The sequence below is a fragment of the Crotalus tigris genome, unplaced genomic scaffold, assembly GCF_016545835.1.
Source record: "Crotalus tigris isolate CLP2741 ecotype Arizona unplaced genomic scaffold, ASM1654583v1 scf7180000017739.2905288, whole genome shotgun sequence".
Classification (NCBI taxonomy): Eukaryota; Metazoa; Chordata; class Lepidosauria; order Squamata; family Viperidae; genus Crotalus; species Crotalus tigris.
In genome coordinates this window covers 370,777-396,165 of record NW_024096605.1, presented here as the reverse complement: position 1 = coordinate 396,165, position 25,389 = coordinate 370,777, and the positions used below count along the sequence as shown (strand labels likewise).

General features: G+C 38.8%; 1 protein-coding gene across 12 annotated transcripts in view; it reads left to right on the top strand.

Moving 5' to 3' along the window:
• The window catches only part of ABCA4 (ATP binding cassette subfamily A member 4), a 108,169-nt gene that overhangs the window by 17,127 nt on the left and 65,653 nt on the right, over window positions 1–25,389 (top strand). For all 12 annotated transcript variants that reach the window (XR_005556294.1, XR_005556293.1, XR_005556297.1 and 9 more), the window contains 8 exons: window positions 1,197–1,394; window positions 8,940–9,029; window positions 9,683–9,923; window positions 12,225–12,364; window positions 12,863–12,979; window positions 15,229–15,426; window positions 22,195–22,400; window positions 23,622–23,798. Coding sequence is in view for 7 of the 12 variants with exons in the window: in XM_039339756.1 (XP_039195690.1) it covers window positions 1,197–1,394; window positions 8,940–9,029; window positions 9,683–9,923; window positions 12,225–12,364; window positions 12,863–12,979; window positions 15,229–15,426; window positions 22,195–22,400; window positions 23,622–23,798 (1,367 nt within the window). In the remaining 5 variants the exon portion in view is untranslated. The remainder of the gene's footprint in view (window positions 1–1,196; window positions 1,395–8,939; window positions 9,030–9,682; window positions 9,924–12,224; window positions 12,365–12,862; window positions 12,980–15,228; window positions 15,427–22,194; window positions 22,401–23,621; window positions 23,799–25,389) is intronic.

Here is a 25,389-nt window from a genome sequence, read left to right as displayed (position 1 = left end):
TGTGACATAGAATAGACTTAGTTTCTGATAAGGTTAAAAATGAACAGTGTTGGACAGGATTCCATTTTTCACGCTGACTTAAATTGTGTGATGATTTATACCAAATGCTCCCACATACAGAGGTGAATCTGGGTTAATTATAGCAACAAACTACCAGTAAGGTATTATCTACTTCAATTTGAGAGAAAAAGGTGTTCTAAGGTACAGGTATTCTCCAGTTTAACAACATGTTCTGTTCCCAAGTTCTGTCCTTAAGTCAAATTTGTAATAAGCTGAATATTATAGTACTGTGTAATGAACTTGAATCACTATGAATCACTAACTCGATTTTGCTATAATCTGTTCTTAATTATGGGTTGTCCTCCCTCCCTCCCTCCCTCTCTCCCTCCCTCCCCTCCCTCCCATATATTTGCTATAATCTGTTCTTAATTATGGGTTGTCCTCCTTCCCTCCCTCTCTCCCTTTCTCCCCCCCTCTCCCATATATTCAATTTCTATAACCACCCATCTCAGTCAAAAACTCTGGGGAGCTTACAATTAAAAAAATATATTACAATCAAAATACTAAAACATTTGAAAAGAATAAAAACAATAAAAACATCCAAAATAAATATATATATAGCAGCCAAGATATTTGGTCAGTTACCAATACAGCCAGGAAACTGGGCCCTTAACACATTCATGCTCAGGAATATAGACAGGTTTTATGGCCTTATGACAGGCTAACAGGGTTGAGCCATTCTAATCTCCCAAGAGAGGATGTTCCACAGAGCAGGGGCCACTGCAGAAAAAGCCCATCTTCAGGTCCCTGCCAGCCAACACTCTTCGGCTGACAGAATCTGTAGCACGGTCAATCTGCTAGATGTGGTTGGACAGACGGAGACTCTTGGAAAAAGGCAATCCCTCAGGTAAAAAGTTGAACATTGTTTCACGATTGGACTTCTATCTCCTCTCACCTGCTTGTGCTGCAGTTTGTAACCGTGTACCTGCCAATACGATCTTCTGATCTTTCCAAGTTCTCTTTTTAGGTATTTTTAAATGTTTTGTTAAATTTTTAAAAATGGGAAGCTAGTATGTTGCAAAAGAACACATTGGTCTCCAATATAACGTGCATTTCTAAAAATGCCTCTGGGCTCTGCAGGCATTCTTAGATGATAATAAAACAATGAGTGGTTACAATTTGTGTTTTGTCCACAGTTTGCCTTTGGTGTCCCAGACTTGACTTTGAAAGATATAGCTTGCAGCCAGACCTTGCTGAATCGCTTTATTATCTTCCGGAGTCCAAGTGGCTTTCAGGCTGTGCATAGTGCAATGTGTGCCCTTTCCCAGGAGAATTTGCAAAAGGTTGAAGACTCTTTATATGCAAATGTGGACTTCTTTAAGCTTTTCCATTTGGTAAGTTCCAGTCAAAAGCTTATCTTTTTACTAATGGGAATAACAATGAGGGTATGGTTCTTTTGTTTAAACTATGCTCAACACAATACATTTTTCTTAGAGGATGAAATAAAATAAGTAAAATAATGATATAGTTATGGTGTGACAGTAGCAGAGGCATAATCAGGCACCTATAGAGTCCTGGCACCCATGCCAGAGAAACATCAACTGAACAAAGGAAATAATGAGACTACATTCTATTCCATCATTCATGAAGAAACAAATTGAATCTACCTACTATGTTTTAGCCATAAGAGGAAAAGCCTTTGGGAGACTGGCAGAGTTGTGCCACGCATGGCAACTTTTTCTCTTAATATTCACAGTGGACATTTCTCTGAATTTGGATCCTTGCATTGCCAGAAAGGCTATGCATCAGAGGCATATAGCACAGATTTGGAATCCCAAAATTTACTGAAGTTTTAAAAAAATGTTTAGGGAAATATGCTGTCACAACTAAAAGACACCATAGTTGCATTTGTTGCAAGTTCTGTCTGGTTTCTGGGTTGGTATATGTGTGTGATTTAATCTTATTAATACAGTTTAAACAGCTGAAACGGCATCTTTATTCATGGTACTTTTTAACCCAATACCCTAATGAGTAGAAGAAAGGAAATATTTATTTGCTTCTTTTGTACAGGAAGCTTAAAGGCTTATCTCAACTATAGAATATGTTCCTAAAAAAAAAGAAAAGAAAGAAACTTTTCATCAAAGAAGTCAAGGAAAGAGGTGGGACTATCACTACAAAGTCCACATTGGCAGCTTTTTCCTTTGTTTTGGCATAGATGAAAGCAAAAGTTTCCTCAAACAGATATGTTGGCTGGCTGTGGATGATGGAAGCATCCTGAGAATACCAGGATAAGGAAGTCCAGAGGACTTAAGTAGATGAATCGTGATTCACTTGATGCATTAGATTTACTTGTTCCCATAAAATGATAGAAGTTTTACTCTAAGGCAGTGGTGGCGAACTTATGGCACGCGTGCCAGAGGCGACACTCAGAGCCCTCTCTGTGGGCACGCGCACCATGCCCCGGAGATGGCAACCGACCTCTTCAACCAGCCACCCACTAACTTGCCGAGGTCCCACGTGGTCGGATGCATACCAGCATCCATGCACTTGCTGGCCTCTGTGTGTAGGAGCCGATGGTGTCAGGCAGCAGCCACCCTGGCCCCTGCCTCGCCTTGCCCTGCAACATGACACTCCCGCCCTGCCTCGCCTTGCCTTGCCTCGCCTTACTCCACAGAACCAGCCTCCTGCTCACCGCCCCACCCGCCAGAGACCCTTGGATCTTCCCCAACCCTCACAGGCGTCCCTCCCCACAAGCAACATCGGGCTGGCCACACCCACCCTGGCCACGCCCACCCATCTGCCATGACCATTGTAGCCACACCCACCCGGCACCGGGCAATACATAAGTGGGTTTTGGGTTGAAGTTTGGGCACTCGATCTCTAAAAGTTTTGCCATCACTGCTCTAAGGGATAGTAGAAAGAGACATCAAGCCTTCTTCTCCCATACCTCTCGTCTCCACCCCAATATCTCCAAACTTTTTTCTTCCTTCCAACTCCAATGTTCATAGTGTTTGACTGAGCAGTATGTGCATGCAGGATTTCTAATTATTTTAATAAAGGCATGGCTGCCTTCATTTTCAAATCTCCCGGAAATGTCTTGACTTCACCCACTGCGATTGGATTGGCAAGCAATTTTGAGAATTGATCCAACACATTTGGAAGGCACCAAGCTGGAAAGGGCTCTAATATGGAATAGCTTAAAGATCATTTAGAATGGAGAGACACAAACGTTTCTTAAACACTCCAGAAAAGAAATGCCTAAAAATCTTCCATTGCAACTTGAGTTTATACAACTTACTAAAGTTTAAATTTGGATCCACAAAATATAATTCCTATGTTCCCTTAATATTCTTGATCCAAGAAAAAAAATTGGTTGGTCCCACAACATGCTGAATCACAAACTATCCAAACATTTTAGCCCAATATAAGATGTTGTATAACTACAGAGTTGTATAACACTGGTTTGCCCCAAAGGAGGACTTTAAGTCTTCAAGTTATTGGGGAGAAATAAATTGGATGGATAAAGTGTTCTGGATGCTTTTGAGAATGGATTTCATTTGCTTATTCCTGATCTAGTTCCTCTGCCTTTTTGTTTTTTTTATTAAAATAATATTTCTACAGGTACATGCAGAAAAGGTATCTATATTTATCACCCTGTTACACCCAGATCACCCCATAAGTACACCTCATGAATTATTCAATAGCTGATGTGCATTTTCCCCTCCTTTCTTCACAAATCCAGCAAAATAGATGAAAGGAATGTATGAAATATGTTTAAGAGCTGGACATTTTAAAAAAAACATAGGATGCGAAGGAAAAGGGAAAGTTGCATCATTGGAACAAATGGATCAATGGACAAGAGTCCATGTGCTTTGGAGGTCAAAAAGAGAAGCAATTTATAGTCAGAAGGTCCTGAATTGTGTTGGGGTGGATAGGAGAATTACTAACCCATCGTTTCCTTGAAAAAAAAAATAATTTTTTTTGTTAACGATATCAGGAGTCGAGGGGGGAAGATTTGGAGCATGAGTCAAATCGTGGATGCTACATGACACATTCATTAGAGAATAAGAGAGTTTTGTCTGGCAGAGAAAAGAAATGCTGAAGGAGGGAAGGGACCATTTATCCTTGTCAGAATCAACACATTCTTTAGATTTCCTCCAAGAGACTAGTACCAGGGGTGGATGATTTGGGCAGAGGCAATAAGCCAAGCTCGCTCAGTCAAGATACAATGAAGGAGAAGGAGGAGAAAGGCCTATAAGGGACCCCCCAGCAGTATTCCAGGGTAAATTTGAATCAGCCTTTGCCTTTACGTTAATCTCATGTTTGGAAATTTTCCAGAGTGAGTCTCACAGTCCCTCTATTCTTCTATTGTATCTGTAGAAAGTTCAGATGCAGTACCCTAGATGCCCCAGGGCACTTTCGGTTGCAGGCCCTTCTACTGTATACAATTGGTGCGAAACACCAACAGGCCTTTTCCATAAAGCTGTCATTTTCTTCGGTTTCTGACAGCTGAGGCATTTTTGGGGCAGGAGAAGCCTTTCTTGGCTTTCATGTCAGCTTGCTGTCAGGATGGAATGATGCCCTTAGCGGCACTTGGCTCCTCCAGAAGCCTTTTGACCTGCAATCCAATTGAGAGCTGCTGCATTTTACAACTTTGCCTTAGGAAATGAAATCTGAATGGAAAGAGGATGCTTGCTGAAAGCAGGGGGAGGGAGGAGAGAGAGAGAGAGAGAGAGAAGGAGGGTATCTGTTCATTTGCGAAGAAATTTGTGGGGTTCTCCTGAACCCTACGTGACTCCTACTTGAAGAGCAGGTGGCAGGCTTGGGTAGGATGGCCTTTGTACAGCTCTATGTTGCGGGCAATTTATCCCATTCCTAGACTGGGAAGCAGTGCTTACGGTCATCACGCCTTGTTCACCTCCCTGATTGGACTTGAGTACTGCAAAGAGCTTTACATGGGGCTGACTTTGAAGAGTATTCAGAATCTTCAGTTGGTGCAAAATACACTGTTGTTCGGTACGTGTAACACCTCTGCTCCGTGAGATGTACTGGCTGCCACTCTGCTTCTGGATTCAATACGTGGTGTTGGCAGTTAACTTTAAAGCCATTCATGGATTGGGCCCGTGTTACTTGAAAGGATCATCTCTCCCCAACTGTATCTGTCCATCCTGTTAGATCCAATAGGAGAGGCATGTTCCGGATCTCATCCATTAAGGACTGTCATGTTGCAGGACCCAGGAAAACCTGTTGTGGTGCCTGCCCTCTGGCACAGCATTTCCCCATTTCCCCATAATTGTCTCGACACCAGTGAGATTTGGTAAGGACTTGATTTTGTCATTGAGCCTGGAAGCTTGCATGTAAATTCGAACAGTTGCTAAACAGCCAGTCATACGTTGAGGACTATCTGTATCTTGTTTCTCAGCATTATTAGCTGCCCAAAGTCATGTGTTTTGGTTTAAGACTTTTATTTTGTCCCAAATTCTTGAGAACAAATGTAAGTCTGATGGAAAACCCATGTATTGTAAGCCTGCTATAGTTACTCCAGAATGGGCTCTGCATTGGCTTCCTGTCCTTACCTGTTCACATTGTGGAGCAGCTGTCCATAAATTGATACCTTCTGGGTGTATTTGGTTTCCAAATTCTGTTTCTCCAGCTTTCACAGTCAATGGTTGTATTGACTGACAGAGATTAAAGTGAAGGGAATGTCAGGAAGTATGGCCAAAACTGCGTGTAAAAGCAATGAAAGAGTGAAATTTCACTAGTTTGGAGCTCTTAGTGAGAAGCAGGAAACACAAGGCTTGGAGACTTCCAGTTTATGGCCAGCTGGCATCCAAGTACAGATAATCTTCTCTTCTGTTTTGGTTTCCAGATATATTGAAGTTCAACTTTCATAACCAGAATGGAAACCTCATATACTTTATCTGTAATACAAATTTTGCATAAGGATGCTTTAAGGCTTTTGGCTATATTCTATAAAGCATCATAAGATTAAGATCAAGACTAAGGAGGAAATTGGTGTTAGCTGGAGGATCTTGCCCAAAATAGCATATGTTTGTCATGGTCTTTTCTTCTTTCCTTATAATATAAAGCATCAGTTTTATCTGTACTTGATAGCATTGTGTGCCACAAAGTTCCCTTTTTATCAGTAAAGGCCAGTGATGTCCAATGTCCCTTAATATTTTTGGTTTAATGTCCCACCTAGTCGAACCCCCTGCTCAGGCAGGAAACCCTATACCCTTTCAGATAAATGGCTGTCCAGTCTCTTCTTAAAAACTTCCAGTGTTGGAGCATTTACTGCTTCTGGAGGCAGGTTGTTCCACTGATTAATTGTTCTAACTATCAGGAAATTTCTCCTTAGTTCTAGGTTGCTTCTCTCCTTGATTAGTTTCCACCCGTTGCTTCTTGTCCTGCCTTCAGGCGCCTTGGAAAATAGCTTGACTCCCTCTTCTTTGTGGCAGCCCCTGACACATTGGAACACTGCTATCATGTCCCCCCTCGTCCTTCTCTTCATTAAACCGGACATACCCAATTCCAGCAACCGTTCCTTGTATGCTTTAGCCTCCAGTCCCCTAATCATCTTTGTTGCTCTTCTCTGTACTCTTTCCAGAGTCTCAACATCTTTTTTACATCGTGGTCACCACGATATAAACCTAGGCGTATTGACTCAGAATTAAAACTCAGCTGATGACACATGAGGTTGCAGACCTAGAATGGCACCTCACTTATAATATGAGCCATTTTAATAAACATAAATTCATTACAGGTAGTCTTCAACTTACAACAGTTCCTTTAGTGACCTTTCAAAGTTACAACAGCACTGAAAAAAGTGACTTATGACCATTTTCACACTTACGACCGTTGCGGCTTCCCCATGGTCATGTGATCAACATTCAGACTCCTGGCAACTCACTCATATTTATGATAGTTGCAGTGTTGTGTGGTCCTGTGATCCCCTTTTGCCCCCTTCTAACAAGCAAATTCAAATGGAGAAGCCAGATTGACTTAACAACCATGTTACTAACTTATCAACTGCAGTGATTCATTTAGCAACTGTGGCAAGAATGGTTGTAAAATGGAGCAAAATTCACTTAACAAATGAATTTGTCTCACTCAGCAACAAAAAGTTTGGGCTCAACTGTGGTCATAAGCCGAGGACTACCTGTATTTGCCTTTCCTGGGCAAAGGAATGGGCAAAACTCAAGGACTGTTAAAAGCTGAAAATGCAAGTCAAATGAAGAATCCAATCCAACTGATCTGGATTCTGAAGGAGGGCTAAATATTTTAACTAATCGAAATCACTGGTGGAAAGTTGTGGTAGAACAAGGAAATGAACAGAGAGCAACGCAGTATGGGTTAGATGATTTCTTAAAATCCCTTGTTTGCCTTGCAAAATTACATTACAATTTCCTTGTTTCACTGGACTTTCTCATGAGTGATAGACAGACCATGAACAAGAGAAGCCTGTCCTGTAATCTGTGGTATGTGTTATCCCACTGAGTGAAGTTTTCTGAAATAATTTCGACAACCCAGAAGGACGATACCTCAAAGGTAAAGGGAGTGAATCATCTTCATACTTGAATTATATGTTTCCCACAGTCTGAAGCGTAGCCCGTGCATTCCAACTTGTTTTGTACATTTCAGCTCACCATCTTGGAAAGAAAACCGCATTCTTTCTGGTTCTACAAAGGCTTGATCATCAGCAAAGTTGTTTCAAGCCCTCTGTGTTACACCAGGACATTATTGTTTTACATAAAAAGGATAGCTGCGTGGGTGGATTGTGAAAAGAAATATACGATTGTGGCTTATAATGTCAACAAATGTTGAGAGTACCGTGTCACAGAATGTTACCTGGAGCATTGTATGCCTTCAGGTGTTATATAATTTTCTAAGGATGACTTAGAAAATATAACTCATGAAAAGATACGATATCACATGCTCTCCTTAAGTAGGATAAATTATTCCTAGGGATTCTGTATTTGGAATTGGGAGACTGATATGATTAGTCCTGAAGGAATTGAAAGAGCCTTCAAGATCTTTTCTTACAAGCATAAGATAACCTGGTTAAGGTACTGTCTGATCTCTATTTCAGATTTTTCATTCAAACAACCCAGTTAGCTTTAAGCTACTGACCCATTGACACAAGATAGCTTTATTTTCCTCTAATCCAAGATTTGGTTCTGTCTAAACCATCCAAAGACAATTAAGATCCCAGGATACAGCCTACAACATGTACAATATACTTACTCATCAAAATATTCTCTTTTGGAGTAAGCAATACTATGCATGGGTAACAAAGGAGAAATAAAAAGCATGCAAAAAAAAAAAAATTAAAATCCTGAGAGAAAGGGGGGAAAAAAGAAACAGTTAAATCTAATTCACATTGAATCATATACAGTATTATCTCAGTACAGCATATATTGCCTTTTGTTTTTAGTCTTCTCAACTCCCTCTTCCTAAGGATCTCATCAACTTCATACAATGAAGACTTTCTTGATCTTCACCTTCCTTTTGACCTATTCATTCTTCCTTTGTGTATGCAATGGGATCAACATTCATTCACTCTATGTAACCTCAGTGACCTTCCCTAGTATTGGTTACACACTTTGTATTTAATCAACATTCATTTATCACCCATTCATCCTTGAGTATGTCTCTTCTTGTATTATCACAAACACTTTTTAGAAATACTTCTTCCTACAGTATTCAACATGCATTTATATTTCATCTCAAATATAACACCCAATTCTCACTCTATACAACAAAGATGATGGATGCATACTTGGCTATTTTTGATATTGCTGCCATCACTGTATTTGAACTGGTTTTACAATCCCATCACTCCAAAGCTGGAGCCTTTAGGCTTGGAAGCAAACCTCCATGGTTCATTGTGAGTGAACTTCTGTTAATGACTCACTAGTGTGTATGTCTTTCCATTGCAGCTTCCCACTGTTTGGGACAATAATGCACAAGGTGCTGACCTAGTGCTCTGGGGACGAATATTTTCTAATATAGCTCAAGCAGTACAAAAGGTAAGTGAGTATGATTTAAAAATTTAAATACTGTAGTCCAATTCCTCTAAAAGCCATCTGGTTGAAGACGATTGTGTTGAGTATAATCTGGTCATTAGAGTAAATGGGCTTATTCAAGACCAATATCTTGAATACATAGTACCCAGGACTGGCCACGTTATTCTGGCCCTGGAGGCAGAAATTCTTGTAAATTTCCCTAAGATTAAAACTACTAAAATAACAAACAGTGTGGCAATGTTTGTGTTTTCCTCTAAGGATACCCTGTTATCTGCTACTTCACTCTGGCAAAATCCTCTAGTCTAGCTCTCTACACCCGGTTATTCACTGAGGCAATTTAAAATCACCACCTGTTTATCACTGAGGCAATTTAAAATTTAAAATCTATCATTACTAGTTTTTGGCACAACAATAATTGGGTAATTCTAGAAAACACAGTCAGATACTAGTGGAAATCTGGCTTTTGCCTCCTAGTAGAGTCAGTCAGAGTGGAGGACCCTAAGAGTACCATGTTTGTTTGTTTGTTTTTTTCTTTTTAGCCTCCAACCAAGGGCAGATTTCCTTATCTATATTTATGGTAGTGTTCTTTGATCCACAAAGGCTGCACTGGTTCTTTGTTTAAAGACCATTCATTAAGATGCTTTGTTTCATGGCAGTTAATTCACAGGCCAAGTGTTCGGGTGGTTTTGTCAACACTCCAGCCACTTCTTCAAGAGGAAGAACCAGCATCCTTACCGCAATTGCTAAGAATTTTATCTGACCTGTTCTGTGGTTACCCAGAGGGAGATGGATCCAGAATACTCTCTCTAAACTGGTATGAAGATAACAACTACAAGGCCTTCCTTGGAATTGACACTAAAGAAAAGGAATCCATTTATTTTTATGACAACTCAACCAGTAAGTCTCCCATTTGGATCCTGACTTCATGTGAGATTGATGGATTGGCCTAGACGTTGATAGTGTCCCTACCCCATTAGTCATTTGGACTGTTTGGCCTGAACAATTAGTGTTTCATCTGAGTTAAGGCAAAAAGCAGCTGCAATCCTTAAGGCAGAGATCTGATAGCTGTGTGTCTTTGCTGGCAATGCAAGGGTGCTGTCTTGTCTGAGACTGGTAATATTTTGAGAACTACCAGGTGCTTCAAAGAGAGCTACTAAAGACTCAGATGTGGGCAGTGGTGGCACTTCCAGCCACTAAAAAAAAAATTCTGTAAAACTGATAAAATTGTTCTTGCAGAAAATTATTTTGTTAAAAAAAAAAAAGCTTACTTTAAAAAGCTCATTCCTGTGTTTAAATAACTGGGAGCTGAATTCCTAAGTTTCTGAGTTATTTATAAAAATAATAAAGGGAGGATACAAACAAAAAAAAATAGTAAAATATGCTATATGTCATTAGATTAAGTGCTATTTAATGCTTGTGAATGATCTGTGTAGTTTGGTTTTCACTGAACCTCCTACCTTTCTGCTTATTCACAGTATTGTGTAGATGGCCTTTACATATGAATTTACAAATAAGTTGCTTTAAATGACCTCTTTTGCTTTTGATGTTGGCAACAATTTATCTGATTTTATAATTTTTCAATAACCTTCACAAATTCACAAATTTGTGAATAACTTTTATTTTTGTATACAACAAGCTAGCAGTTTACCTTAAATTCTTTCTCCATTCTCAGGATCTTGTTCTATGAAGAATTTGAGCAAGTAGGATTGATCCAATAGTAAGGCAAAGTTTGTAATGTATATTTGAAAATAGAATTTGAAGTATGCCAAAATTGTTGTGAGAATGCAGATGCCCAGTTTGTTAATGGGCATCATTCCTATATAGACCTGTATACAGAAATGTATACAGGTCTATATAGGAATGAACAAAAAGTTTTCACTTTTGTGTGTGTGTCACCTGTGTATGATCTGGGGACTCCAAAGGTAATCATTAAAACATTTGTTATATGATGGTGTTATGCTTCACATTATTGCTGTACAAGAACATATTTTATTATAATGAAGCCCAGTTTATTTTGAAGCATAGAACGTTTTGATTACAGAAATGTACGATGTATTCTAATGTTATGTAAATATCAAAAACAGTAATTGTGAGAGGGACCTTGGAGTCCTAGTGGACGATCACTTAAACCTGAGCCAACAGTGTGTAGCAGCAGCCAAAAAAGCTAATCCTGGGTTGTATAAACAAAGGCACAGAATCAAAATCACATGAAATATTAGTACCACTTTATAATACCTTAGTAAGAGCACACATGGAATACTGCATCAAATTTTGGTCACCACACTATAAAAAAAAAAATGTTGAGACTTTGGAAAAAGAGCAGAGAACAGCAACTAAGATGAATAAAGACCTGGAGACTAAAGCTTATAAAGAATAGTTGCAGGATTTAGGTTTGGCTAGTCTAGAGAAAAGAAGGACTAGGGGGTGACATGATAGCAGTATTCCAGTATCTGAGGAACTGCCACAAAGAAAAGGAGGTCAACTTATTTTCCAAAGCACCAGAAGACAGGACAAGAAACAATGGATGGAAACTAATCAAGGGGAGAAGCAACTTGGAATTAAGGAGAACCTTCCTAACAGTGAGAATAATTAACCAGTGGATCAACTTACCTTCAGAGGTTGTGGGTGCTTCATCACTGGAGGTTTGTCTGAAATGGTATAGGTTCTGCTGCTTGAGCAGGGGGCTTGGCTAGAAGACCTCCAAGGTCCCTTCCAGCTATTCTATTCTATTCTATTCTATTCTATTCTATTCTATTCTATTCTATTCTATTTTCTGACAGAGCTATCTTTTAAATTTTGCACAAATTTCCTCAGCTTTCAAGATGTCAAGAGTTAGATGAGAACCTAAAAAAAAAAAAAGAACAGAAAAAACAAAGGGGGAACAAAAATGTATCTGCTGCTGAAGCCATGTCTTCGGAACAGTGCTCTCAATAAATGTACTATTCCTCTTGCCTAACTTTTATTCAAATGCTATTCCTCTGGGTTTTTTTACCAAGAAGCATGGCAGATATACAAATACAGAACAAGTTGTTCTGCTCAGTCTGTTCAGTTCCTAGGGATGGTGATTTTCTTCTAGTAATATGAAAAGATCCTTTCAGGAGAATAGACTCTGCGGGATGTATTAAACAATGAGACTAGCTCAGCATTATATAATGTAAGTTTTCTTTTTTCTTTTTCCCCCTTATCCTCTTCTAACAGCACTCTTTTGTAATCAGTTGATACAAACAATGGAATCAAACACTTTAACCAAAATAATTTGGAGGACTATGAAACCATTGCTAATGGGGAAAATCCTCTTTGCTCCCGATTCACCTGCAGTACAGAAGATACTGAAGAATGTAAGAATTTCTCCCCTCCTTTCATCCCTTTCTAATTATTTCTATGGACAGTATTTTTATTTGTTTGTTTATATTTCATGCTTCTAGACTGCCCATCTCCCTCTCCTCTTAAAGCAATTTAGCAGAAAGGTCTATTCAATAAACCAATTAAGTCATTATCACCAAAATATATTTCATTCTCAAAGCATTTTCTACTTCTTGTTGCTTTAAATACAGGGGGGGGGGAGGAAGGGAGAGAGGGAGAGGGAGAGGGAGAGAGAGAGAGAGAGATTCTTCCTAATTCAGTGCCTCATCATGTTCAGAGAATTTCAGGAGAAATTTGAAATAATACTTATTGACTTGTACTTCCAAATGTGGGAAGCTGTAGAGAACTCATCTCATTTCAAAGAATGTCACTTTTGTTTACAAAATTGATGTGAGAAATTTACCAAAATCAACAAATATAGACCCCACCTCCTCCATGTTCCTTTTCCTCATAATATATTTTAAATTCCTCAGGCAAATTTCACGTTTGAACAATTTGAGCGTTTGAAATTCTTGACTAAAGCATGGAAAGAAGTGGAACCTCAACTGTGGTATTTCTTCAATGACAGTGTACAAATGAACATGATCCGAGTAAGTACAGATGGTTTGCTTAGCCTGGAAAGTCAACTAAAGTACAATAACTTAGCATGGAACATTAAAGTAAAAAAAAAAAAAAACACCTTTGAATACGAATACATCTAAGAATCTATAAAGATTGGCCCATGTGCTCTCCAGGTTGACCATCTCTCAGTAAATGCTCATTGAGAAAATGCAGTAAATTTGTTCTCTATTACTCTAGAGCAGGGGTCCCCAACCTCCGGTCTGTGGACTGGTACTGGACCATGGCATGCCAGCAACCGGTCCGCAGAGACAAGCAAAGCCCCATCCATGGGATGCAGGCAGCATACAAAACAATGCACCCTCCGATCTGCGGAAAAACCTCTCTCTATGGAACTGGTCCCTGGTTCCCAAAAGGTTGGGGACCTCTGCTCTAGAGCAGTATTTCTGAACCTTGATAACTTTAAGATTCATGAACTTCAACTCCCACAATTCCTTAGCCAGCCATGGGATGGGAGTTGAAATCCAAGCATCTTAAAACTGATTGAGAAACACTACTACAGAAAACAGATTTAAAGCTAATGGTTAAAAATTGATGAGATCAGAATTTACTTTTGGAAGAAGGATGGATTATTGCTCACCATAGATATTCAAATAGAAGAGGGAAATCCATGTATCAGGAATGCTGTAGCTGCATTCTGCATTGAAAATTCTGGACTAAACAGGAACATTCTACCTTGTTTTCAACTTTCTGCTTCCATGATGCATCCCTGGAAATCAAAAGAGGGTTAGCGAAGCCATGGTCTCTGCAATTCAGTTGATGCTTTGGAACTGGCAAAGATTTAGTTACCAATATTAATAGATTTTGAAAGACTCGTTCTCTGTAAACATATAGTAATTCAGAAATTCTAAACAGATGGTTCTATAATATAATATAACTCATTCATTTCATGGAAGATCATTTTATGCTGAGATGAATAAATTGCTGCATTATCTAGTAAAAATTACTGGACTGCTTTGTTGTTGTTTATTGTTTTGTTTTTGTGGTAACTTGTTTATCAGTTGGTAAATGGGCAACTCTATTTTATTTTTTTTCCTAAGTTTGAAAATCATTTGATGTCCAGGAACCAAGAAAGTCCAAATTGCATGCATTGAACATCTTCACTAAAAAAAAAAAAAAATAACACACACACACACACACACACACACACACACACGTTTTCTGAGGTTTTCGCGGGTGTTTGTTTTCTGAGGTTTTCGCGGCTGTTTGTATGTAGGTCTTTGGTTATTCGGGTTTTCTCCCGCGTAAAATTGGAAGTGTCTTGGTGACGTTTCGACAAAGTCCCATTCATTATCTTCTGGCTGGTGTTTTCGGCTTCGTGCTTCTAGGAGCACGAAGCCGAAAACACCAACCTGAAGATGACGAATTGGACTTCGTCGAAATGTCGCCAAGACACTTCCAATTTTACACGGGAGAAAACGCGAATAACCAAAGACCTACATATATATATATGTGTGTGACAAGTACCAAGTGAAGGTCTCCCTGTGTGGATATAAATGAGATGCAAATGCACTCTTCTTTTTTAGTCTAGGCACTCCTCAGGATGTATAGTACCTACCAAATTTCTAGAATAATCTTCCAAAACTGAGGCTGTCCAGTTTTGGATTTTCACTCTTATCTCAGCAAGCAAAAGTGGCTAAGGACAAGATTTTTAACCCACATAGTGAGAAAGGTTCCCAGCGAGGTATAAATTAAAATCTAAAATGCTGGGCTTTAAAAAAAAAACATGTACTTTTTTTTTTTCTAAAAGGGCTTCTGTTCTTAATGATTGATTTTTATTGCCCATACTTGGTAATTTAGAACTGTTGCAATTCCAGCTCCAGGACCGAAACAAAATTCTATTAATGCCACTTTACTGTTGCCATTCATCTTAATCCATGAAGGGTGGGCCTAAGCAAGTAGCCAGCAGGGAAATCTTTATTGCTTCCTTTAGCAATAAATGTGCTACCCTGTGTTTAATTGTTCTGAAACTAGAAGTTTTAACTGGGAGGAGAACCGGCTCTGAGGCACAGCATTTAAACTGAGCAACCAGCAGGTGGGTAAAGGGTCAAGGATTTCCCTGGAAATGCCATTTTCTCCTGAATTCATGTTTACATAATAAGTAAAATCTGGGTAACTATATTTGGCAGGTGCTATTCATTTCCCCACTTAAGAGTAATCGGTGTGTTTTCACAGCTGGATTGTGAAATTAAAGATGATGTATATATATATTTACCTATAGGACACTTTGCAAAATCCTACTGTGAAAAGTTTCTTAAATGAACAATTTGGTGGTGAAGGTCTAACTGTGGAAGATGCTATCAACTTTCTGTATAACGGACCCCCAGAGAAAAGAAAGGATGATATGAGGAACTTTGATTGGAGGAATGTCTTCAGTATGGCCAATCAGACTTTTCATATGGCTTACCAATACCTGGAGGTAAGCTTCACTTTTTTAAACAAAAATATGTGAGATAGACAGTTTTTCTATGATCTATTATCCTCAGAGCCTTTGTCTTATTGCAGAATGCAGAACAAGTAGCTTTTGACCAGACTCTCTTTTCTAAAGTAAACTACAACTACTAGTTCTGTTACTAATTACTGCTGTTCAGGTAATCTGCAAAGCATAGACTACCCTCTCTTTTAGATGTTTAGATTTCAGCTCCCAGAATTCCCATTAATGACTCATTCTGGCTGGAGAATTCTGGGAATTGAAGTCCACTAATGTGGAAAATGTTCAGGCTGGGGCAAATTACTTTAGATCGGTGTTTCCCAAATTTTAAGATATGTTGACTTCAATGCCTCAGGCTCCCCAGTCAGCACGCAGTACTGTAGAGGATTGTATTAATACCAATATCTTTATTTATTATTTTAGAGAAGACTGCCTTCATCATGAAAACAATAGTTACAGCTGAATAATTAATTTTAAAATGAACGTTGAACCACGCTTATCATTTTTCAGGCATTATGCACTACTTTAATCAAATTCAGATTGCAGTGGGTTTTTTTCTCTCCTGCCATACGTGTTTCTTTGGAAAAGGTTGTTCCAGGTTTTGAGACCATATATAAAAAGCAATTTAAATCTCCAATGCTCAGGTGGGAGTAAAGGAGAACACACAAGGAGAAGTGAAGAGTTAAGATGATCTCACTACAAATATATCTTCTCTGGTTTAGATTTTAAAAATATGATGCCTGTGTCATTTGAGTAGGAGGGCTCAGGAAACTGTGAACTAAATCTTAATTCCAGAATGACCCTGAGTATATCCTCTCATAACATTTTGGAACAGTGTCATTTCATACTTCAGTTGAAGAGGTACAAAATGTGACGAAGGACTCATAACAGTCTTTCAGATAAATATTTACTGTGCTTGGATTTGTGGAGGGATGTTACAGTATGTATTTGGCAAAAGGATAGCACAAACATGAACCTTTTGGCTTAGGGCAGGATGATTGCTAGTTGAAACATTGGTTCAGTTACTTCCCTGGGGCTTTAAAGAATGGTTGGACAAGCATCAGTGATGACTTGGTATCTTTTGTACTGGGGGCTCTAGGTGAGGCAGACTTCAGATGTCTAATGAGAGAAAAGTGAGCAGTTGTTTGTAAAGAGACAGTCTGGTAACACTAACACTTGCATTTTGTATGTATTGAGTATGTCAACCGTGATACTTAATACATTGTGGCAATGCACTAACATTGAGCCACTGCCTTTTGATACATGCACAGCACATGTACTGTAAACAATATGAAATTCTGTGCTGCTGAGGAAAAAAATAAAACTCAGATCTTTGGACTTTTAGGTATACATAGGTCTGCAGTCATAAATATTATTCATTTAATTTGAATCTGGCTTTTCCACCAAGCATGTACAAAACGAGTGCTTGAGAATACTGAATTGACTCCATGGATTTTGGGGGGGGGGGGCGGGTGTATATTAGCATTAAATGTGGAGAATGCGTTGAGTAAGAAAAATCAACAATATAAGTTACCTTGATAATAAAATACTAAAGGCTTTCTGGTTTCAATATCAAGATTAGGACTTTCTCTGCTTTATGCATTTTATATCTTTCTTAGAAATGTCTTCAGGTATCTTCAAGACTATCTTCCACATAAGACTCAGAAAGTAAGCATAGATGGGCTTGAGAATTCTGCCTGCTTAAGGAATATTAGGGCTGTAGGCTATACTGGGAAGTTTAAAAAACCCCAAAAAACAATGGGGGAAATCACTTCTATACATCTGGGAAAACTGCACAGTTGTTATCTACGAAGCCAACAAAAAGAGCAAGGTCACCTTAAGGGCATCTTTACTTTTTTTACAGGTAGCATACTCTTAATTTAAATACATTTCTCTTATTGCATCCATGACAAAAAAATCATACAGTTCTTATTTGACATGCTATTTTAAATGTCAGAGTTTATTTTGGTATATCATCAGCAATCTGATCCTCTTGCAGACCTCCCCTCTTTTCTCTTTTACTAGAATAGATAGCAGTTCTTCAGATGACAAGGCTAAACAAAGGAGACTTTACATTTCAGAGAAATCTGTCTCTTAAATAACAAGTTGCCTGTGAGGACTTTGATGTACCTAATTATTGGTTGTTGGCCTGCAAGAGACCATCAAGCCGATAAGATCAAACAAACCAGCTTTGTGGCAGTCAGTGAACTGAAGTAATTAAATACATTTCTTCCCAGTCAGTTTAGAAACAAGATGTCATCTCCTTACAATAGTTGCCAACGTTGAGAATCTGATAACAATTCCTTCATTCAAGTTAGGAAGCACAAGATACATACAAATATTTGGTGACTTCAACCTTTCCTTAGTTCCTTGCTCTGGCACTTACTTTTTTCTCTATTCCAAAATAGTAAAACATTGGAACTTGCTTAAATATTATGTCACCAATGAAATCTACTTCACTAACTTTAAGCAACGTATAGCGCTTGCGTCAGGGGGCAGATGCTGACAGAAGACTTTGGCCAGGTCTGATAGCCAGGTTGAAGAAGGGGAAGTGAGCAGAAATAGTTAAAAGATGGGATCAAAGCAACTGCTAATAAAGTAGTCTTGACTTACAACCACAATTGAGCCCAACATTTCCACTTCTAAGCAGGAGCGTTGTTAAGTGAGTTTTTTGCCCGATTTTAGGACCTTCTTGCCACTGTTCAGTGAATCAGTGCAGATGTTAAGTTAGTAAACATAGTTAAGTGTATTTGGCTTTCCCATTGACTTTATTTATCAAAAGGTCGCAAAAGGTGATCACATGACCTCAGGACACTGCAACTGTCCTAAATACAAATCAGTGGCCAGGAGTTTGAATTTTGATCACATGACCATGCGGATACTGCAACAGTCGTAAGCCTGAAGAACAGTCATAAGTCACTTTTTTCAGTGACATTGTAACTTTGAACAGTCACTAAATGAATGGTTGTAAGTCAAGGGCTACCCCTATGTCCATTGAGCAGCTAGAGGTTGGTACTATCAATAAGTCTGGGCGAAGAGTATTTGTCCCTGCAGTCTTTACGAGTTGAATCTTGGGTAGCCCCAAGTTCTGGGTTGTACCTTCTCTACAGAGATGTGAGAATTGTTCATTGTTGGAGCAGGAGCTTTCAAACTTTTTCAGGTCATGAAACATTTTGTTAAAAATAAATAAATAAATCCCCAGAACCTGAGCTGGAAAAAAGCAGCTATAGATTTTTTTCCCCCCCACTGGAAAACAAGCTCCGCCCTTTTTGCTTACATTCTAGAACAGTGTTTCTCAACCTTGGCCATTTAAAGATGGGTGGACTTCAATTCCCAGAATTCCATGGTGGTTGGGGCACTCTGAGATTTGAAGTCCACATTTCTTAAAATGGCTAATGTCAAGAAACAGGACTCTAGAAAAAGAACCATGGATACCCTCCTAGTTGCATTCAACAGAACTTTCTCTCCCTTGGTCTCTGGCAGAACACTAAGCTTCTCTAGAACACAATTGGAAAAGCTGGGCCTAAAGTAATTAGAAAAAGTGTATCATAGTATATCTTCATTGGTTTTCTTTAGGCCTTTGCTTATGCAGTGCAGTTCAGTCCTGATTCTCTGATTTCCGTATATTCATATTTAAATTAATTATGTAATCTCAATCTTCATTTTCACCTATTAACTCCTGATTTTTTTTATTCCCCATGAGTGGGGAGATTTCAGAGTTGAGCAAAATCATTGTCAAGCCCACAGTTAGGCAAGATGAAGGAAAAAAAGAATTGCACAGGTAGTTCTTTCGTCTAGTGACTGTTCAAAGTTATAATGGCACTGAAAAAAGTGATTTATGACCATTTTTCACACTTATGACCGTTGCAGATTCCCCATGGTCATGGGACCAAAATTCAGACTCTTGGCAACTGACTCATCTTTATGAAGGTTTGCAGCGTTGTGTGGTCCTTTGATCACCTTTTGCAACCTTCTGACAAGCAAAGTCAATGGGGAAGCCATATTGACTTAACAACCATGTCACTAACTGCAGTGATACACTTAACAAATGGGACAAGAAAAGTCATAAAATGGGACAAAATTCACTTCGCAAATGTCTCATTTCACAACCGAAATTTTGAGCTCAATTGTGGTCATAAATTGAGGATTACCTATACACCAATTTCGGTCAGGCAACTTTAATGCTAGTCTAAGGTAAATGAAGAATTTTGTAAACACTAAGAGGGATTTGCCAATTCCCATTTGTGGTGTGCAACTTAAGATGTGGTCTCTTTAGATAATTTGGACTTCTTTGTAGGTCATCTACTGTATCTCTTGCTTCCTTGTGTCTGTTCTCTTCCATTCCTTACAGAAGTTGGTTGATCCCTCTTCTTATTCTTAATTGTTTTAGGCTTGAGTTTTCTATATTTTAAACTTTGTTTTGTTGGTCTGTGAACAAAGAGGAAAATGCGTTTCCCAGTCTGCCCACAGTTTCTCACAGTTATGTATCCATAGCTATGTACGCAGTGTTCTCCCTGCTGTTTATGACCAGTCACTTTCTCCTCCTTTGAGTTAATTTTGTTTTGCTCTCCCAGGCTTGTTTTCCAGGTGATAGGTTCACATTAGTTTTCCATCTACCCACCACCCTCATTTACTGAGATGGTTTCAGCTTTGTTTTTCTTTGGGGGTTGTTATCTGGCTGTCGAGACACTTCTTTAATGACAGATCTTCCAGAGACAATTGCTCCATTCAGTCCCTGCACTAAAGGATGGTAGTTATTATAAACCTTAGATGTGGAATATGCTTATGACAGCTTTTGGTCTCTCCTCTTTCAACTACAATTTTATAATGCATTTTAACCTGAGAATGAGATTAGGAAAAGTCTGAGAAAATAAATCTGATCTACCTCAGCTCTACCTGTGTTAAGTAAGTCTGATCTGGCAAGTTTCCGCACCATTTGTCTAATTTAAAGAAGCAAATAAACTCACATTGAATACAGAACCTTATCAACTATACTGATTTTTTAATACACCTGCATTGCAAAATTCAGGCAACTGCACAGTCTGTTCTGAAGATGATTGTGTTCCAATTTATATATTAATTCAGGAAGTTATCAAAGTGGAATCAACAAAATTCTGTGCATCAGTAGATTTAAAGTAGAGTTCCCCAATCTTTCAATGTTGGTGACCAAAATTGCCCTAGTAAGGCCACGAATGCCCGCAATGCTTGCTGTGATGCTCACGCAAGTGGGGCTGTGCGCGCATGCGCACATGTGAGCACCAATCAGCTACTAACATGGCCCAGTGGCCAATAGGCTGCAGCCAGGTAGTGGGCCACAGCCCACAAGCTGGGGAGCCTGATTTAAAACATTACAGGTATTAAATGGTTTACCATACTTACTTTGTTTCCCAGCCAAAAAATTTTTTCCACTGAATTAATACTTTTCTTGAAAAAAAAAATCTTTTCATCATACTTTTATTACACAGAAACATTCCATATTGATTTGAAAGCTGTACCAAAATGAACAGTTAAAAATAAAACCTGGAAGAAAGCAGTGGCAGTAGCAAGTCACTTCTGCATTGTGGTTTAAAAAAATGTCCATGTTGTCATCAACAGTCAAATTCAGCTGGAATGAATACTTAACTTTCTTATGCCCCTCAGCAACTAGAAAGCCTCCCAGTTTTTTTTTTAATTTTACCTTTTTATTGTCCAAAGAGAGATTTGAAGGGAATCTACTCTAATTCCTGTCCCATGCAGAAATCCATTGGTATAACAACTGTTTCAAAGTGATTTATTTTCCCTTGGTGCTATGAAGGAACATGGAATGGGAACTCCTGGAGGAGACCAACAGTTTTTCTGTATAAATACTATGTTTAAACAGCATTGTAGAAGGGAACTATGGCAATTAACCTACCAATCATCCCACTAATCAGCAGAATAGATTCTGTTAATTGAATGGATAGACTAGTTATTATCTGACTCCCTCACTAATGGCTCTGAAATCTCACAGTTGAGGGGAAAGGACAGTCAGTCTGGATATAAAAATTAATTCACCCAGATTATGCAAATTTCAAATTATTTTCAATATATAATACTGATCCGAATGCAAACCTCAGCTTAATTTGCAAACTCCTCTTATTTTGCAAAACCCACCACTCTGGCTTTATTCATATACACTGATTAGTTGTGACCGTAATTCTGCAGACTTTGGCAGGAACATGTTTATCCGTTATTTGTTATTTATTCACTAAATGTGTATGTTGCCCATCTCTGTACTAAGCGACACTACAGATTGTCCTTGAATTACAACAGTTCATTTAATGGTCATTCAAAGTTACAACAGCACTGAAAAAAGGGGCTTATTATTGTTTTTCACGTGACCGTTGTAGCATCCCCATGGGCACATAGTCAAAATTCAGTCTCTTGGCAACTGACTCTTATTTATGACAGCTGAAGTGTCCCGGGGTCATGTGATCCCCTTTTGCAACTTTCTGACAAGCAAAGTCAATGGAGAAGTCAGAATTCACTTAAACAATAGTTTTACTAACTTAACAACTGCAGTGATTCACTTAACAAGTGTGGCAAGAAAAGTTGTAAAATGGGGCAAACTCACTTAATACCTGCCTTGCTTAGCAACAGAAATTTTGGCCTCAGTTGTGGTTGCATACAGAGAACTTCCTGTATTGGTGTCCAAATCATATATAAATTCTGATTTACGTACATGTACAATGCTTCCATTATCTCATTCAAATATCTCTTATGCCTCTGTTATCACAGTGCTTGACCCTTGATAAGTTTGAAGGCCTAGCTGATGAAACTGACTTGATTCTTCATGCTCGCTCTCTTCTGGAGGAAAACAAATTCTGGGCTGCTGTTGTCTTTCTTGATGTGGATGCAAGGGCCAGTCAACTGCCACCTCATGTGAAATACAAGATACGCATGGATATTGATGCTGTGGAAAAAACAAACAAAATCAAAGATAGGTAAGGATGGTTTTTAATCTTTAGGTATGCAAGCAGAGCCTAATGAGATACCAGTGACTGGAGAGACAAAATAAATCATAATTGCCAAGAGTAGCTTTCCCAACATGGCATCCTGCATATCTGTTGGATGTCCCCAGTCATCAAAGGGGTCTAATGAGAATTGCAATTTATCATATTTACAGAAAAGAAGGCTGGTAAATGTATGGATGACTGTTATATATCCATAACAGGCCAAAGTGTAACCTTTAAAATATCTCAAACAGTGGTGTGCTGGTAAATGTAAAATATTATCATGAATGGATATACAATTACTCCAAGAGAGATAAAGCACACATACCATGACAAAGCATAATGCCTTCTTATTAGAACTAACACAGATTCAACCTAAGCATGGGGGGTACTTGGGAATAAACTCACCTGAACTCTCAGTGCTTCCATCTGACTTTTAAACAATTGAGCTTTAAAGTTCTTGAGCAGATAATTAGACATGCAAATTGCTCTGGGAAAGTTTAGCACAGGGTATATTTATAGTCTTTAAGTTGCCACAAGATTCCTCCAAAAAAAGCTGATCTGATGATTTCACCCGTGAGACTGGATTCATGGTAGTCCCTTCAATTGTCAGATCACTGACTGATTCTGCGATTATTAAGTGATAAAAGAAAACTGCACCTAAACCGTTGCTTCTAAACTTTTCAGTCCATAAGGTCTACTTGAACTGAGTCAAAGATGATAGTGCTTGGCTATTTTTGTCAAAAGCTAAGCAGGGTGAGATCTGGTTAAGATTCTGAGGGAAGCCATTGGGAAATCCTTGGATGGTCGACAAAACTGGAAAATTGAAAAAACATTCAGCCTAGAAGAAGTCGATTACAATTCCATTAATCTGACAGTTTTTCCTTAAAGACATGTTTTTTCTATCACAGGCAACCAATGTAAGGACCTCATTTGGAGCTGATCTTTAAACCAATTCTCTCTTGGCTCATTCTCTGTTCTAACAGGAAACCTAGGATGTCAGTTAGATGCTCAGAAAGCTTTTTCTTGCCTGTCTCTTGTTCTGCAAATGCAATGTAGAAAGAGTCTAAGAGTCCAGATTGGGACTGCGGCCCAAGCAAATACCAGTGGTTAAAATTTATTGGTTCTCCCACAATATCAAAACTCTTGTGAAAGGCCAAGAGTCATAATCTCCACTAGTTTAAAGGCTAAATCTGTGTTTTGTCTCTACAGGTACTGGGATCCTGGCCCAAGAGCTGACCCAGTGGATGATCTGCGCTACATCTGGGGAGGGTTTGCTTATCTGCAAGATATGATCGAGCAAGGGATCATCAAAACCCAGACCCGTGCTGATGTGCCTTCAGGGATATACCTACAACAGATGCCCTATCCCTGTTTTGTAGATGATGTGTGAGTGTGATCTGTGTCCAAACTGTGTGGCTAGCCAGTTGGCACCCTGAGTCTTACAAATGACACTGTTTTTGCTTTTGATGATGCTAGAGATTCTAGAACACGAAGTATTAGATAAATTTCCCTGCCAAGGAATCAGAGTTGTGTTACTCTATTTAAATCTGAAATAAGGAATTTAGAACAAATAACTATCGTAACAATCTCTCTACCTACTTAAAATAGAAAACAATAAGAAGGCTTTTGGTTTAATACTACCTTTACTGCAAAAAATAAATATTAATTCGTGGGCAACAGGAGAATGGAGGAAAAGTTGCAAACTTATAGTTGCTTTTCTGAACTCTTGTAATCAGGGAAAGCATTCAGTTCATTTTCAAAAGTGAAAAAAGAATACAGGTGTGCTGAAAGGCTTGTCACTCTCTGCCACAACATTAGAATGATCAATCAGTGATGTTGAATGATGCAAGGTTCAGGTCAGGTTAGAACAAACAAACAAAGAAGTTGTCCCTCTTCTAATAAAAAGTGGATAATTTTTCAGAACCAATGCTCTGGATGAGAGCAAGTTCATGTATTTTTTAATATAAAGACCCTTTATCTATCTTCAGAGAAATGGCAATAGAAATAATACTCATCACCACCAATTGCAAAAGGAAGGTTTACTTGGAATAGCTGACATCCTGTAATGATGCCTTTAATAACATCAAGCAACAACATCGGCCTATCCTTGATAAGGACTCCATAGGTGAATAAAAATGCCAAATCCAGTCTGAACATCTGGTTGACTGTGCATTGAACCATAAAGATTTTTATCCCTCCTCAATGCAAGGTGGCAGACTTACCTAACACCGTTGCCTGCTCTTTTCCTCGCAGCAACAACATCCCTGTGAGATGGGTTGGGCTGGAGAGAGTGAATGATCCAGAGTCACCCAGATGGTTTCATGTTCTAAGGGAGGCCTAGATTTCACAATCCTGGTTTCTAGCCAACACCTTCAACCACTACACCAAACTGACTCTCTAATTAAAAGGTAACCGGAGGCCATTATTAAAATACTGATCTCTTCCAGCACATCTTTTATTAACTTTTATAAAAGTTGTGCTCAACTAATCCTTTACTCTGTTTCTCGCTAACATTTGGGATATGCTGAAATGGTTAATTTGCCAAAGGTTTTTCTCTACATCCCAATGTAATGCAAAGCAGTACAGGCCATGGAGCTTTACAAATCCCCTTTGCAAATCAGTGAGGCAGCGTCTTGATGTTTTTCAATTTTTGGCCAGCAAATTTGAACACAGGAAATGAGGCAGCCTTACCCAGCCTCCTGCTCTCAGAATGTGTAGAAATGATGGAATTGCCACTGAGTTTGGTTAATAGCTGAGAGGCTGTATCGTTTTACCACATCTGGGGCAACAAAACTAAAGTGATAAGAACGAAACCAAGGACATGGGAATTTAAATCTCACCTCAGAGATTCAGTCTTGTGAAAATACAGGATGGCTTTGTTTTGCCTGTATTTTTTTTTCTTGCATTATATTGAATATTATCCTGAGGAATGCTGCTCTAAAGTATCAAGAAACACAAAGAAATAAATAATGTGAAT